Source organism: Balaenoptera musculus, chromosome 6 (assembly GCF_009873245.2).
Source record: "Balaenoptera musculus isolate JJ_BM4_2016_0621 chromosome 6, mBalMus1.pri.v3, whole genome shotgun sequence".
In the NCBI taxonomy this organism is placed as follows: Eukaryota; Metazoa; Chordata; class Mammalia; order Artiodactyla; family Balaenopteridae; genus Balaenoptera; species Balaenoptera musculus.
The window spans coordinates 9,896,772-9,911,568 of NC_045790.1; the positions used below are offsets into that span (position 1 = coordinate 9,896,772).

The following is a 14,797-nucleotide window of genomic DNA, read 5'->3' on the forward strand; positions in this document are numbered from 1 at the left end:
CTTAAATGTACAATTCATGAATTTTCATATCATGTCATCACTATACCAAACAAGACATAGAACTTTTTCATCACCCCATAAAGTTCCCTCCCATGGGTCCCCGTCCCCTTTGGGCAACCGCTGTTCAGTGATAGACTTTTCGTTAGAGGAGGTGAGATGACTTGATGATGGATTGGACATGGAAAGAGCAATAACTGTATTCTCTTTTTCCTTTACTACTTATGTCTAACCTTTTTTTTTTTTTTAATTACTAATCATAGTTCTCTGTGGTTTTTCAGCCCATGGACCAAGCTTCTCTCAAAAACAGCGATGTTCTCATTCTGACAGGCCTTACCCAGATTCCCACCGCAAACCCAGATGGCATGGTGGGAGAGTTCTGCAGCAACCTGGGTATGTATCCAATGCAAATCTTAAACAGGATGAAATGTTTTACATTTATTTTTTGGTACCTTGATTCTGTGGTATTTTTTGTCCCTTTCCTTCACATTCACACCCTCTGATGCCCCCTATTAAGGCCTTTTCCCCCATTTATTCCCACCCTTTCTGCTCATCCTTCGAAGCCTACTGTTGTCAACAAAAGCAATTCTTAAGCAACTTAAATCTGAAGGCACAATAGGAATGGTGGTTATAACGGTAAATTAGAATTTTTAGCACTTTATACAACAAATGCTCAACATTCGCCCACTTGATTTATGTAGAAACTTTTATTCTTCTTGCTTTCTGGTGGGATTTGGGGGTGGGTCAGGGATGCTTATAGGGTAAGCAAAGTTAAAGAAGGAAAGAATCATATCTTTGCTTTGCAAATAATAGCACAGAAAAGACTGTTAATACTTTGAATTCACAACAGTGATACACTAAACAGGTGTATTTTTTTCCCCGCTATTTGGTTGGCATTATTTTTTTCTTCTTTTGGGGGAAGACTGAATTGAGAGACTTGTTCGGTATTTGCTACCTGGAAGAAATGTATGTTTCTTTGGATATAATTGTCAGTAAAATCTAGAAATGCTGCGTTTCTTTTAGAAATGTGTAGGTTGCTTATTGTCTTAGCTTAGGCTACTGTAACAAAATATCATAGTATAAGCTTTAAACAACACTAATTTCTCATAGTTCTGGAGGCTAGGAAGTCAGAAGGTTGCCAGCATGGTTGGGTTCTGGTGAGGGACCCTCTTTCTGGCTTGCAGATGGCAGCCTTCTTGCTGTGTCCTCACTGGTGAAGAAGAGCTGTTCTGGTGCCTCTTCCTTTTCTTATAAGTGTGCTAATCCCATCATGGGGGCTCCACCCTAATGGCCTCATCTAGACGTGGATACCTCCCAAAGGTTCCCCCTCCTAATACCTAATTGGGGGTGAGGGCTTCAATACACGAACTTTAGGAGACACAAACTTTCACTCCAAAACTGTTGCCAAAGAAGAGTTAATGCGCTCAGGCCCCTCACCCCTGGCAACTGTAAGTGATATTACCTCAGCTCTGGGAGAAAGAAGTGGTTGTCATCTAATATTTACATGGAAGGCACTGTCCTTTGAAATTTCTCTTGCCCTTGCCAGTAATCCTAGTCTATTTTTGTTCTTTGCTGATTTTAAGACAAAGGTAATTTATTCTTAGCTTGGAAAAAGTATCGGACTGGTCTCAAATAGAATCTTTGATTTGTATGTTGTTTGTGTATAATCCAGAACCATGGACTCAAAGAACTTCAAGTCTTAAAGGAACTTTACATCTAATCCACTGTTTCTCAAAGTGGGGTCCACTAACCACCTGCCTCAAGATCAGTGAGGCCACTTCTCAAAAATGCAAATTTTGAGGCCCCACCACAGACCTAGTAAGAGAGACCCATAGAAAAGTTGCATTTTTAACATGTTCTGGCAGTTTTCATGCAAAATAAAGCTTGAAAACCACTGATCTAGTTCACTCCTCTCATCAGCGATGAGGAAGCTGAGGCCCAGGAGGTTACAGTGGCCTAACTAAGGTCCCATAGCTTATGACAGAGGCGGGTCTAGAGCCAGGCCTCTTGAGCCCTGATGGCTAGCTGGTCTTTTCCGTGGTTCCGTACTCTAGTAATAGCAAGTCGGCCAGTATTCCAGGCACAGCACCCAGGAGAACCTGGATGTCAGAGTTGGGAACATGTAGGAGGAGGATAAAAGGCATCAGAGACTTCAAGTTCTGTACCCAAACGCTGCTTGTTTCAATCTATGTTGGAAACTGAACAAAAAACAAACTTAAGAGATCTTTGGCCTTTTTTTAGCCAGTTATAGCTTCTAATATGATTTTACCATAAGTTGCAATTCCTCATTTGATAACTTATTTTAAGTATTTAAAGTATAGACGATTTTCTTAGAGCCAAAACATTAATGAAAGAAAATGTCACTAAAATGAGTCAAACAGAAAAAACTTGGCCTATTTCCTTATAGGTCATTCAGCAGTGGTCAGAGGCTGAAGAGAGACAAATCCAGCAAAGTTTTGAGCAGGAGCTAAAAAGAGAAGGAGCTTGGAGGGTCTGTCCTGGAGCTCATCTGCCATTGGTAACCTTGACAACCCAGACCCCTAACTGCACAGGCTGTTCCCAGGCACTGAGACATTGGTTAAAAACTCAGCTGATCATCAGTCAGCCTCTGGATCCTCCCACTCTGGTGCTAGTCTTCAAAAGAAGTAAATTGTTATGCATATGAAGTGAATTATAGGAACAGATGTAGGAAAATGAGAGAAATGCAAATATTATTTTTAAAGTTCTGTTCTCCCTGTGTTGAACTGTTCTTTTGATACTACTTTTTTTCCCCCTCTAGCTTCAACCTTTCTTTTTTTTTTTTTTTTTTTTTTTTTTTAATTGAAGTATAGTTGATTTACAGTGTTGTGTGGCTTCAACCTTTCTAGCACTGACAGTCCGGAACGGAGGAAACGTGTTGGTCCCCTGCTACCCTTCTGGAGTGATCTATGACCTTCTGGAATGCCTGTATCAGTACATTGACTCTGCCGGCCTCTCCAGCATTCCTTTCTACTTCATCTCCCCAGTGGCTAACAGTTCACTTGAGTTTTCCCAGATTTTTGCTGAGTGGTATGTCTCTGTTCTTCCTGTGATTCAGTACATTCAAGCAGTAAGAAAAGAAAAATGTTCTTAATTTTAATTTAAAAAGAAATAGAAGTAATCCTATATTTTTGTCACATTACTATGAAACCTTCATTTTGTTGTTTTTCCCTGTCTGTGATGTGAAGATTATATTAATGAAAGCCAAATCTGTGATATTGCCAGGGTTTAGAAGAGTTGTTATTAAGGAGGGAAGGAGGGGAGGTGGGAGGGCAAAGACGTAGCTTAGCCAGCACTTTCAAAATCAGTAACAAAACTATTATACACTTACCTTCTCACATGCTACCCTCTATCTATTACAAAAGCTAAAAGCTAAAAAAAGTTCAAAGCCCAAGCTCATGTTGTCTAAAATTTATAATACCAAATCTGATAGGAAAAACTAGCTTATTTTTTCATTTCAATAGTATATTTGGCAAAATCAAGTTTTACTACAGCAGGAAATTGTTTGATCAAATCCTAGGATGGGTAAATTATTGAACAATATGAAGTGGGTGAACCTTTTTAGTATTATTTAGATGGATATTTGAATCTAACTCGCCTGGCCGAAGAAAGTCAGGGGTAGGAGGAAATAGAGCAACTTAACTTTTACAATGGATCCAGTAGTGCCTTAGGATGGGACTGTGACATACATATATATAGGGTGTGCTTAATCCCGTTTAGTGGTGTGATAGCCTAATGGACACAGTATTCTTCTACGAAGCTTCTACTTTAAAAGTAATTTGTACATCGTTCTGTACAACATACGTCATTTGTACAACATATCCCAGCATTATGGTGTGCACCCTCCCCTCCCCACCTTTTTAAATGCAGTTTTTTTCTCTCCATTTTAGTTGTGGTGAAGGTCCTTTTTTTTTCTGTTTTTAGATCCAGGCAGGCTTCTCCATCCCATGTGCATATTATTCATGTTTGTCCGTAGGACTTTTCGTTGTTATTTATATTTGACTTACTGTTAGGGACTAACAATAAAAAGTCACTTTTATTGGTAGCCATTGAATTTTATCCTTTGCTTAGAGTTTTTTCTCCCCCAACATAGGAAGGTAATCTTGAATAAGTGGTAGTCCACCCTAAGGATGACTTGCACATTTAATCAGCATGTTCTGAATTTCTTCATCCAGATCCTCAGTTAAAAATATTGAAAACTACAAGCTCCTGGGCAAGCCCTTGTGGGCCCCTGTGGATGGTGTCCTAGCCGGGTGTGTGCCCTTCATGTCCATTCTTGACCCATTACATGCTTTTCTTATTGTCAGAATGTCTGATTGGGTAGAATTCAGGACTGCTAAAATAAGAGTAGGTTGTTTTTGAGTTTTTATTTTTTGATATTTGTTTTTAATATGTGTGTAATACATGTTTACTATAGAAAAAGATAAAAGTTACAGAGAACCGTAAAAAAAAACTGAACCCATGATCCCACTGTCCAGAAATAATATCACTGTTAGATTCTGATGTATCCTTTCTATATAGGGATCGTGCTGCATATTTAATTGTGAATCCTGCCTTTAAATTTTTTAATACTAGATTAGAGCATTATAAAATCTTTGAGACCATAATTTCTGCTTGACTGCATTATTACATCATTAATCATCATTTATATGTAGTATAACTTACTTAACTACTGTCTGAAGGGGTGGACAGGCTTTCCCCAGTTTTTTTCCTTTTAGTGATAAATTTTCAATTAATATCATCCTGTGTATATATGACTACATCTTTTGCTTTGGGTTAGTTACTAAAAATAAGATTACTGGAACAAAGGGTATAAATAGCTTTTAATGTTCATTATACAAATCTAAGCTGCTTTCCAGAAAAATTTTTATGTCGTCTGTAAATTGTTCCTTTTTTGCCCATTTACTTATCAGAGGTGTTGTACTTTTATCTATTTATTTGAACTCTATATATGTATTAAAGATCCTAACACTTTATTATATCTGCAGACATTGTTTCCCATTGTGATACTTTTTTTCAATTTCGTCTTTGATTTTGTTTTTTGAATAATAACTTGTTACTTTAGTAAATAACTTTAGGCACAGAAAAGTTGCAGAGATAGTACAGAAACTCCCATATACCTTCCACTCAGTTTCCCCCCAATGGTAACATCTTACATGGCCATGCATTCTGTACCAAAACTAAGAAATTAACATGAGCACTCTATTATTAACTGAACTCCAGTCTTTATTCAAATTGCACCAGTTTTTTCACTAATGCTTTTTTCCTATTCCAGGATCCAATCCAGGGTACCACGTTGCATTTAGCTCTTTGATTTTTTTGACAGAAGTATTTTAGTTTTATAGCTTTATGTATTGATGCTAAGTGATATAGCATATTATCCTTTGCAACAATCAAAATTAAACTTTTAAACTAAGAACTTTTGTCTCTCCTCCTGAGTTTGAAATAAAGACAATACTATTGTCTGTTTAGATATTATTAATAAGTAACCCTTCAAAAGTATCTTGTTTCCATATGTACAACTTCTTCCAAAAAGGATCTAAAGTAATGTTTTTGAAATCGAGTTAAGCTAAAGAAGGAAAAATTAGATCATTGTATTAATGAAGTTCAGACAAAATCCAAGCCCCAGAGTTCTGAATTATTCTGCCAAAAGTAACATCTATTAGAATTGTTGAAATGCTTTAGTTCTATTTTGATAGAATTCTTAGAAGCAGGCTTTAACAAACATAATCACTACATATATTTTTTCCAACTTTTAAAAATGTCAGAGCTACAGAACACCCACGTACTTTGATTTAACAATTGTTAACCTTTTGCCACATTTGCTTTTCCAGAAATCTCCATATTTTAAATGTCATATCTGGCTAGGGAAAAACACAGACTACCTAAAACATTCACCGTGTCTAGATTAAGATAGAGATACTGGAGAGATTTATTATTCTCCAGTTTGAGTTACCAATTCTGTTGTGTATCACTTTCTCCTCAAAATTGATCACAACTAGGGAATTCCTTGGCGGTCCAGTGATTAGGACTCTGTGCTTCCACTGCAGGGGGCACAGGTTCAATCCCTGGTTGGGGAACTCAGATCCTGCAAGCTGCAAGGTACAGCCAAAAAAAAAAATGGTTTTTTTTTTTTAATCACAACTAAATGCAATACGGTATCTTAGATTAGATTCTGGAACAGAAAAATAACATTAGTGGAAAAATTGGTGAAAGCTGAGTAAAGTCTGGAGTTTAGTTAACTGTAAAGTACTAATGTGTATTTCTTAGTTTAACAAACATAGTGGGATACCAGCTAAAAGGTACATGGGAACTCTGTACTGTCTTTGCAACTTTTCTGTAAATCTAAAAGTACTTCAAAATAAGAAGCTTATTTTTTAAGAAAAAAATGTATTGAGGAATTTCAAAGGTTAAAACTGTGCTCACAAGTGATTTATGTCCTGATTACGCTATAAATGCTGGTGTTTTATTCACAGTGAGGTACACTGACAGAAAAATTTCAAATAAACTTCGGTATTAAGTATTTGCGCTGCTACCACTAGATGGCAACAAATGCCACTGTACGCCCTTGCCTAACATGCTGATCTGTTTTTCCTCCTCAAAAGGCTTTGTCACAACAAACAGACTAAGGTGTATCTCCCAGAACCGCCTTTTCCTCATGCAGAGGTAAGTAAATGGAATCACTGGGTCAGAGCAAGAACAAAAGATATGGGTGGATATAGCAGGTCATTAGATTTTAAAAATCTGAAGGTAATTTGATATAGCCCTTTGTTTCCCTTGTAAGATGGCAGTGAATTACTCTGACTCAAGATTTGTTACTTTCTCTTCTTATTAGCACATTACCAGTATGTTATTCAGTTAATAGCCTACCTCTGTTTCATTGACCGAGTGAGGAATTTTATTCTACTAACTCTTTTGCATAAATGATTTACTTATTGCCAAAGTCTTCTTTTTGTTTGGTTATGTCTGTCATTGATATAAATTTTTAATGATGAAAATAACAACATTTCAGTTTAGAAAACAGAAAATTTCCCCCTTCCTCACAGAACCAGTGAGTGATTTTATGTGGCTGTGTGTGCCCAATTTTGTTTCTATTGCTTTTTTTTTCACCCAGTGGTGGGTGTATCATGGACATTTATCTGTGCGCCTCACTGTTATTATTGCTACCTAATATTCCATAGCATATCATGTGAACATACTATAGTGTACTTAACCATTCCCTTCCTATTGGACAATAGCGTTACTCCCAGTTTTTTGTTATGTTTTTTAAAAAGGATGTGTAAATTGGTATAACCACTTTAGGAAACTGACAGTAAAGTTGAACCTAGGACTGTGACATCCTCTGTGCCTCAGCAGTTTCGTTCCCAAAGTCTGTACTGAACAGAAATGCAGGTGTGTCACCCAGAGATCGGCACAGAAATCTTCATAGCCCTCTTGGTAATAGTGCTGAAATGTACCCAAACGTCCATCAACGGGTGAATGAATTTTGTGGTATATTCACACCTTACATCAAAGAGGACGAAGGGACTCAGATTATATGCAACAATGTAGATAAATTTCACAAACATAATGTTAGTGAATGAAGCCAGATATTAAAGAGTAGATATGGTGTGATTTTATTTATATAAAAGTTCAAACACACAGAAAACTCATCTGTGATACGAAAAGCCAGGAGAATGGTTATCCTGGAGGTAGCAGTGGGGGCAGGAAGGGGACAAAGGGGGATTTCTGAGAGCTGGTAATGCTGTTTACTGATGTGCATATGGCAACGTGGAAGTTTTCAGTTTGTAAAGATTCCATCAAGTTAGGGATGTCTGTGCAGGTACTTATGCATAGGGATTTTGTTGACTTATTTGCTATGCAGTTAACTATTCGGCTCAAGAAAATTGCAACAGTTGTCCTGCTGATTATTTTAAATCTGACTACTGTTTTCCTGCTCCAGAGGACAGGTCTTTCATGAACCAGAATGTCATGTGGAAGGTTTTGAGGAAGGTATTTGCAGTCCTCATACTCTCTTACAGCAGCCAGGATTTTTGCGAGCTCTGTCATTACTACAGTGAAATTCAGGCTAGATATCTCGTGTCAGAAAATTAAGTGTAGCAAAACATACTTTGTGGTGGGCTTTACCGCTGAAAGTCTATTTGCCTCTTCCCGAATAACAATTAGCCTTTCTTCAGAACTTGTTCTCTAAGGGTGTTACCATGTTCTTACCCACAAGTATGTCATGGATGACCTTTGTCCCATTTACAGTTAAGAATGTGAAAAGACCATAGTTGCATGATCAGGATTCCTGAAATGCACTTGTCAATATTAGGGCGTGATGGAGTTGATAATCGGTATTGTGTGACCAGTGCCCAGGAGAAAATACAGTTCTGCCCTTAGTACTGATAAAAAAAATTGCTTTACAGAATTCCTACCCTACAGCTTCATTGCCTATACAGTTTGGACCTTAAATCAGCACAAAGGTAATTCTGGATGGTCAAAAAGGTAGTAAGTCCACTGGAAAAGTAGATCTGATGGGCAAAAAAAAAAATCTCAGTTTGCCTTAAAAAGTGACTTAACTTATGTGCAAAGACCTGCTGCTCTTCTTAGAATCCCATTCATCTCCTTGACATCTGTGGATACAGTAGAACTAGTACTTTAGTCAGCCATTCACCTGTTTAACTGGGGCAAGTAATGATTTTGGCCAGATGGGTTATAAAAAGAATGTCAGTTTTATTTGTACATAACTTGGAAGGGAAGTGGGAATGCAGCGATTGTTGCATCTTTACTATTCATATCCCATCCAAGCATGTGACACCTAATTAAGATCTCCAGGGTAGTCTTGCGAATGAAAGCATTCTCTCTGAGTTAAAGATTAAATCGTCACGATGAAGAGAGTCAGCTTCCATTTGTGGGCGGCCCCATTCTGGCCACATCCTCACCGTTGGGGTGACTACAGTGGGCGTGGAGTTGTTGGCTGGGCTCCCTTCTTAGGCATTATGGGTGGCTACAGGATTGAGCTGGGTCACAGACCAATTCTTTACCCATCAGACAGCATCTCAGGGCACTACTAGTTGACATTTAGGGTCTCTGAAGTATGGGTGTTTGCCGTCTTTTTGGTGCTAGAGTGGGGCAGTGGGGGCAGGGCTGAGGCAGCAGGAAGAACTTCTGAGCAGTGCCACAAGATGCCATCTGTGGTTGTAACTGTATATGGCGTTGCCTTGGGTCGGGCCTGGCGTTAGGAGAGTAGTTCCCAGTGTTGTGCTAGAAGGAAGACCGTTTTGGTTCAAAACATTCACTTTTGAGACAGATTGGAGACTGTGCATGGCCTGCTTCTTACTAGAGCTCTCTGTCGTGAGGACATCACATCTCCCGCATTGCTGAAAGCCAGTTTGTTCTTGTGTTTATTAAGTCCCCGGCCCCTCGCCGCAGTAACTTAACACAGCTGTACCGTCTCAAGAGGCAGTCCTGTGCTGGTAAACAATTTTTCTTGTGTGAAGTGTTTATTGTTGACAGAACTTGGTGATGCACAGAGTTTGGGAAACTTGTACTTCAAACAGTAACTAATATTGGGGACTTCAGGGCCTGGAGCTCGGAGTGTCAGGAAGCTATAAAGGAAGAGTTAGACAGAATCAGGCCATAACAACCTGAAAAGAAGTTTCCATTAAGTTTGGTAATTTTACCGAAAGGTCCCATCTTTTGAGAAAGTCACGTTGTAGGTAAAAAATTTGGATCTTTGGCTAATATTAATAGCATTATCTTGTATTTTTAATTTGTTCACTCTCCCATGCTGTGGTTCTTCCTTCCTGGGTAGGCTAACATCTCTTCATGTGCTTTTGATACGTATTCTAGCTCATTCAGACCAATAAGCTGAAGCACTACCCCAGCATCCATGGAGACTTCAGCAATGACTTCAGACAGCCGTGTGTGGTTTTCACTGGACACCCTTCCCTCCGATTTGGGGACGTGGTCCATTTCATGGAGCTCTGGGGAAAATCTAGTCTCAACACTGTCATATTCACAGGTAAATAAACCAACAAAACAAAACCCTGCCCTTCCCACTGTGACCATCCCTGCATACCTGGTAGGATGTACCTACCAGGTAGAGATGCTGGGAAGAATTTGACAGTAAGGTATAAATATGATCACTATTCTGTTGTATCCAGGAAGAATTTGACAGTAAGGCGTAAATATGATCCCTATTCTGTTGTAAATACTAAAGGATAAAGCAACTGGAAGGGAAAGGGTAAGAACAAAGCAAAATGTCCTGTTAGATCACTGTGCACTGGACAGAGCTTCCATGTCTATGTTTGTAGATTTTCCCCGAGACAGATTTCTGGTCTAGAGCTACTTTTGATAGGATTTTGTAAGCTGTTCAAGAACTGCAGGAATTCTAGTAATCAGTCTTGCTTTACCCTTTAGGACTCACTTACAGAGATGGATCTCTCTCCTTTGGTTATAGCTTACTCTGGCTTGCAGTTTTTCTTGTGGAGACCAACCCCTCAGAATAAAACTAATCCTTAAACGAGGGCACGTTAGGGGTTTTACTTAATCACTGTCTTATTTTATCAATTCATGGTCTTCAGACAGCCTTGGGATTTGAAAATCTCATGGCAATGAAGTAAAAAAGCCTTGATCTGAAATCTGGTCCGAGTTGCTGTAACCTCAGCCACGTGACTCCCCGCTCTGAGCCTCACTTTCCTCTGTCAAATGGGATTGTTGGTCGCTCATCCTCAGGCAGCTCTGTGCCTTTAGTGAAATGTTATAAGAAAGCACTCCTTATAGTGCCTGGCACAAAGGCCTGTTGAGAAAGTACCAGTTGCCTTCTTAGAGTTTTCTAATTACCTTTAAGATGTGAGCCATGGAGGAGAGTCTAGTTATGCCCCGAGCTTTGGGGTCAGGGATGCTTGGGCCCTTCCCTGTGCTCAGCCTGTTGTGAGGACCAACCAGAGGCCACCAGGAACGCACCAGTAATGGAACAAAGTTGGGGTACTGACTCCTTGCAGTGAGGGGGTACCGCCGTGGGGAGGCAGGAGGCATCGCTGGGCACGTTCAGAAGAACTTACGGGCCTTGGCTTAGGTGATTTTGGAGGTGGGTTCATTGTTCTGGCTTGGGTGCCATCAGGAAGCAGTAGTTCTCTGGTTGGGTATCTTAGTGATTCTTGTCTAGAAGGCGAGACGAACGGAGCCAGGAGAGGGCAGTGTTTGCTTGTGTGGTGGTTCGGACCGTGCTGTGGTCATGTGTTCAGGCATATGATTAGGGAGGGTCTCGTTTTTGTCTTGATCCACCGTGGTCACTGCGTGGCCTGTTCTCACGTCAGCGTCACGTGAGGTGGTTTATGTCCAATAGGCGGGTGCACCGTGGCCTGGCCGTGAGTGCCGGGGGCGCTCAGAGAGCAGCTGTCGGGCGCTGCTGTTCTCCCTCGCAGACCCCCTTTCAGCCACAGGCAGAGGAAGTCAGGCCCTAAGACGTTGATTCACGCTACCCAGAGCCTCACCGTTGCCAAGTTCTGCTAAGCAGGAAGTCATCCAGGGAACGCTGTCTGTAGTAGGACTGAGGGGGTCTCTCCTGTCCTTTCTGAGGAGATGTTGGCTCTGATGTGACAGTGGTTACAGTATTACAGAGACACAGAAGAGGTGTTGCTATACTGCAAACGTCCCTCCAGCCAGCTAAGAAGAAAGCAAGGGCTACGTGATTGTCCATGGCATTCATTACCAGACATTCATCTGGGTAAGGAGTATACATTTAAACTGGTGTGTTGAACGTGTTGAACTTCCAGAGCACAAGTTGTGTCGTTGACAATGTCTGCTAGGTTTTGGGCCACCTTATCTGGTTGTATTACGGCTGTGGGAGTTGTAGCTCACACAGTATCCATACAAAGAGAGGCACTTATCCCCCAGGCAGCCGTGCTGGCCTCATTTGGGTGGTTTCTGGGTTCTTCCTGGGTAGACAGGATCCACTGCAGGGGAGGTCATTTAAAAAATCTGGAAGTTCTATGAGTTGCCCTGAGGTCACCGGGTAAGTTCCTGGGAGCGGTGTGTGGAAAGCTGGGGCCGTAGGAAGTGGCGTCCTCGCAGGGCACAGACTGTGTCAGGAATGTGCGTGTCGTTTTTCATGCCAGGAGTGAGCCACTGCTTTTGGCCCGAGGTGGGCAGCTTCCTCCAGCAGAGCAAACAGTCCCCGCCAGGCCGGCCGTGGTGAGCGGCTCTGCAGAGAACAAACCAGCCAGCGTGGCAAGGACGGTTCCCAGGCGCTGCACTGGCTCTGCTGATGGGGCATTGCAGCCTCAGCACAAGCATTTTGTTGACATGGGGTCAGGATCCTTCTTTTTTTTCTTCTGGGTGCATCCTGTCAAGTGGGAGGCACGTGGTCTGTCTCCTACCTGGGGGTGATCTTTGAGCGCTCGGTTCGAGTGGCCTGTGCCGGATTTCTCCCCTGTGAAGTCACCGCTCTGTGTCAGTCAGTATCTTGTGGGGGACACTTCGAGCCTATGTACTTATCCTGGTCTTCCCCAGATGTTTATCTAATTTTTTTTAGCATCTATTGATGATTCTGGTCCAAATTATTACTGTGATGGTTGCCAAATGGTGAATTTTTTTTTCAATTTCATCGCTTCTTTTACATTTATTAGTTCGCATTTTGTTGTAAAGAAGAGCTTTCCTCTCTCCCCCATTTACTTATTTAGCCCCTCATTTGTCTCATCTCTCCCTCCATCTGTGTTGAAAACCTGGAGCTCACACGCGTCCTTCCAATTCCACATCCATCCTGCGGCGTTCAGTCCAGCCTCCCCCTCCTTATTTGTAAATCACTCCTCTCTCCCGTGATGGGGAATCTGGCTCCCGTAACCTTCAGTGCCTTTCCTGTCCTGCTGCCCGTCTGCTGGGCCTCGACCATGCCAGCTGCTTCCTCACTGGGCCGTTCCTCTGTTGCCTGCATTTTCAATTTTCTTTCTTGTGCTCCCCTTAGAACCCGACTTCTCATACCTGGAAGCACTGGCTCCCTACCAGCCCTTGGCCATGAAATGCATATACTGCCCCATTGATACGAGACTGAATTTCATCCAAGTGTCAAAGCTGCTCAAAGAAGTGCAGGTAATGGGGAAACTGTGCTGGCGGCTCCCGCGGCCCTGGCATCTCTGGGCGGATCGTGTCTGCGGTGTGGGGGCCGGGATGGCGAGCCGCACTGCTTGTCTTCCTCACCCGTCCTCGGCCTGCAGAGTGCTCAGCCGGTACCCTCCAGACTCCAAACCAGTGGGCTTTACACCCTGAAAGAAGTTTCTCCTCTAAAGAACTCAAAAGTGGGAGGAAAAGAAAGTGTAAACAGTGTCTTATTTTTGATGCGGACCCTTTGTGTCCAGTTAAAAGCAAATCGCCCCCTCCCACCACCAAAAAACATCATTCTAGAAACACACTCGTCAAGATGAAAGACCACTGAACTGAAACATATTGGGCCCTTTTTGCACACATGGGTTAGTACCGCAGTGTTATGCTTTTGTTAGCGGATTGTTTTGGTTTGGTGGTTGTCGCTTTTTTGTTTGTTTCATTTTGCATTTTCTGCCTTAGAGAAAGGGAAGGAGTAGTCGGGGTAAAGCATAGGCGAAAGGAACACTGTTGGCCCAGAAGGAGAACGGGGAGGAAAAACTCCCCGCCTTGGGTCACTTATCACTCGGGTGGCCCGTGTTTCGGGGTTGGAAGGGTGGTGGCAGTTGGTGAGGAAGACAACTCAGAACGGGCGAGAGGAAGGGTTCTGATGTCCCATCACCTCGGTGCGCCCGGGACCTTACGTGAGCGCCGGGGTGCCCTGGACCCTAGTCGCTGAGCGAGGTGTGGTTGGCTCCCTACGTTTCTCGGCCTGAGCTGGGAGGTCACTCTCCTCCTCTTCACAGAACCCCTGACCTCAGGAGGAGAGGCGCTAACAGCAAACTCTAAGGAAGGGTAGCAGGAAACAGAGAAAGCTGGAGGCCTCCGGAGCGCAGGGGTAACAGCTGACGGTGACCCCGAGCTTGCTGGCCCTTCCTCTAGACATGGTTGGAGCAGTTAAGCCACTTCCGATTTCCATGAGCGATTTCATACACCACTGTGTGCCTGTCAACTTGCTGGAAGAAACAGTTAAAAGCCTGTTGTTTTCACTCCTGAGTAATGTCACCCTCGGTCCCTGAACCACGGCGGACTCCCCAGCCCCTCGGTGGTGTGTGAATAAGGGAAACAGGAGGCCGCCTGGTCTCCATTGCAGGGGAGGAGAACCTGGGGAGAGTCCTCGAGCAGTGACTGTGGAGTCGACCGGCTTTGAGACAGAGTTATAAGATGCTGACCAGGCAGGAAGGAGGGCGAAAGGCAGTCTGAAGAGGAGGAGAGGTGTCAGTCCTAAAGGACAAGTGCAGTTTGAAACGCAACCCGTCAGGTCTGTTGGAAGCCTTGTTCTTCCAGGAACTTGAGGCTCGGTCCAGACTCTTCAGTAAAGGCAGTGACAATGCCTTGACTCTCTGGGTGCCACGTTCGGTTGGCAGTTTGGGTGGTATTTGGCCAAAGTAAACATTGGTTTACTAATTGGTTTTCTCTCAAGATAATAAAAAGAGACATTTGTTAAAAAAAAAAAAAAAATCTATCTGATTCAGTGTGTCCTACACAACTGAGGATAAGGCCTGACCATTGCCCACTGCCTAGTACCAGTAGACCTGCAGATCCAGGCCAGAAATCCAAACTAGCACAAAAAGTCAGAGTTCTTGCTAATCAGCCAGTAGCGGTACCAAGTCGATGATGGTAAGTGACGAGAAGACTGCCCTCAAGGGGCTCGGAGGCC

General features: G+C 42.5%; 1 protein-coding gene across 2 annotated transcripts in view; it reads left to right on the forward strand.

Annotated features, from left to right (window-relative positions):
• The window catches only part of INTS9 (integrator complex subunit 9), a 109,742-nt gene that overhangs the window by 77,486 nt on the left and 17,459 nt on the right, over positions 1-14,797 (forward strand). For both annotated transcript variants that reach the window (XM_036856285.1, XM_036856284.1), the window contains exons 9-13: positions 279-390; positions 2,865-3,045; positions 6,621-6,681; positions 9,850-10,021; positions 12,965-13,089. In XM_036856285.1, the coding sequence (XP_036712180.1) occupies positions 279-390; positions 2,865-3,045; positions 6,621-6,681; positions 9,850-10,021; positions 12,965-13,089 (651 nt within the window). The remainder of the gene's footprint in view (positions 1-278; positions 391-2,864; positions 3,046-6,620; positions 6,682-9,849; positions 10,022-12,964; positions 13,090-14,797) is intronic.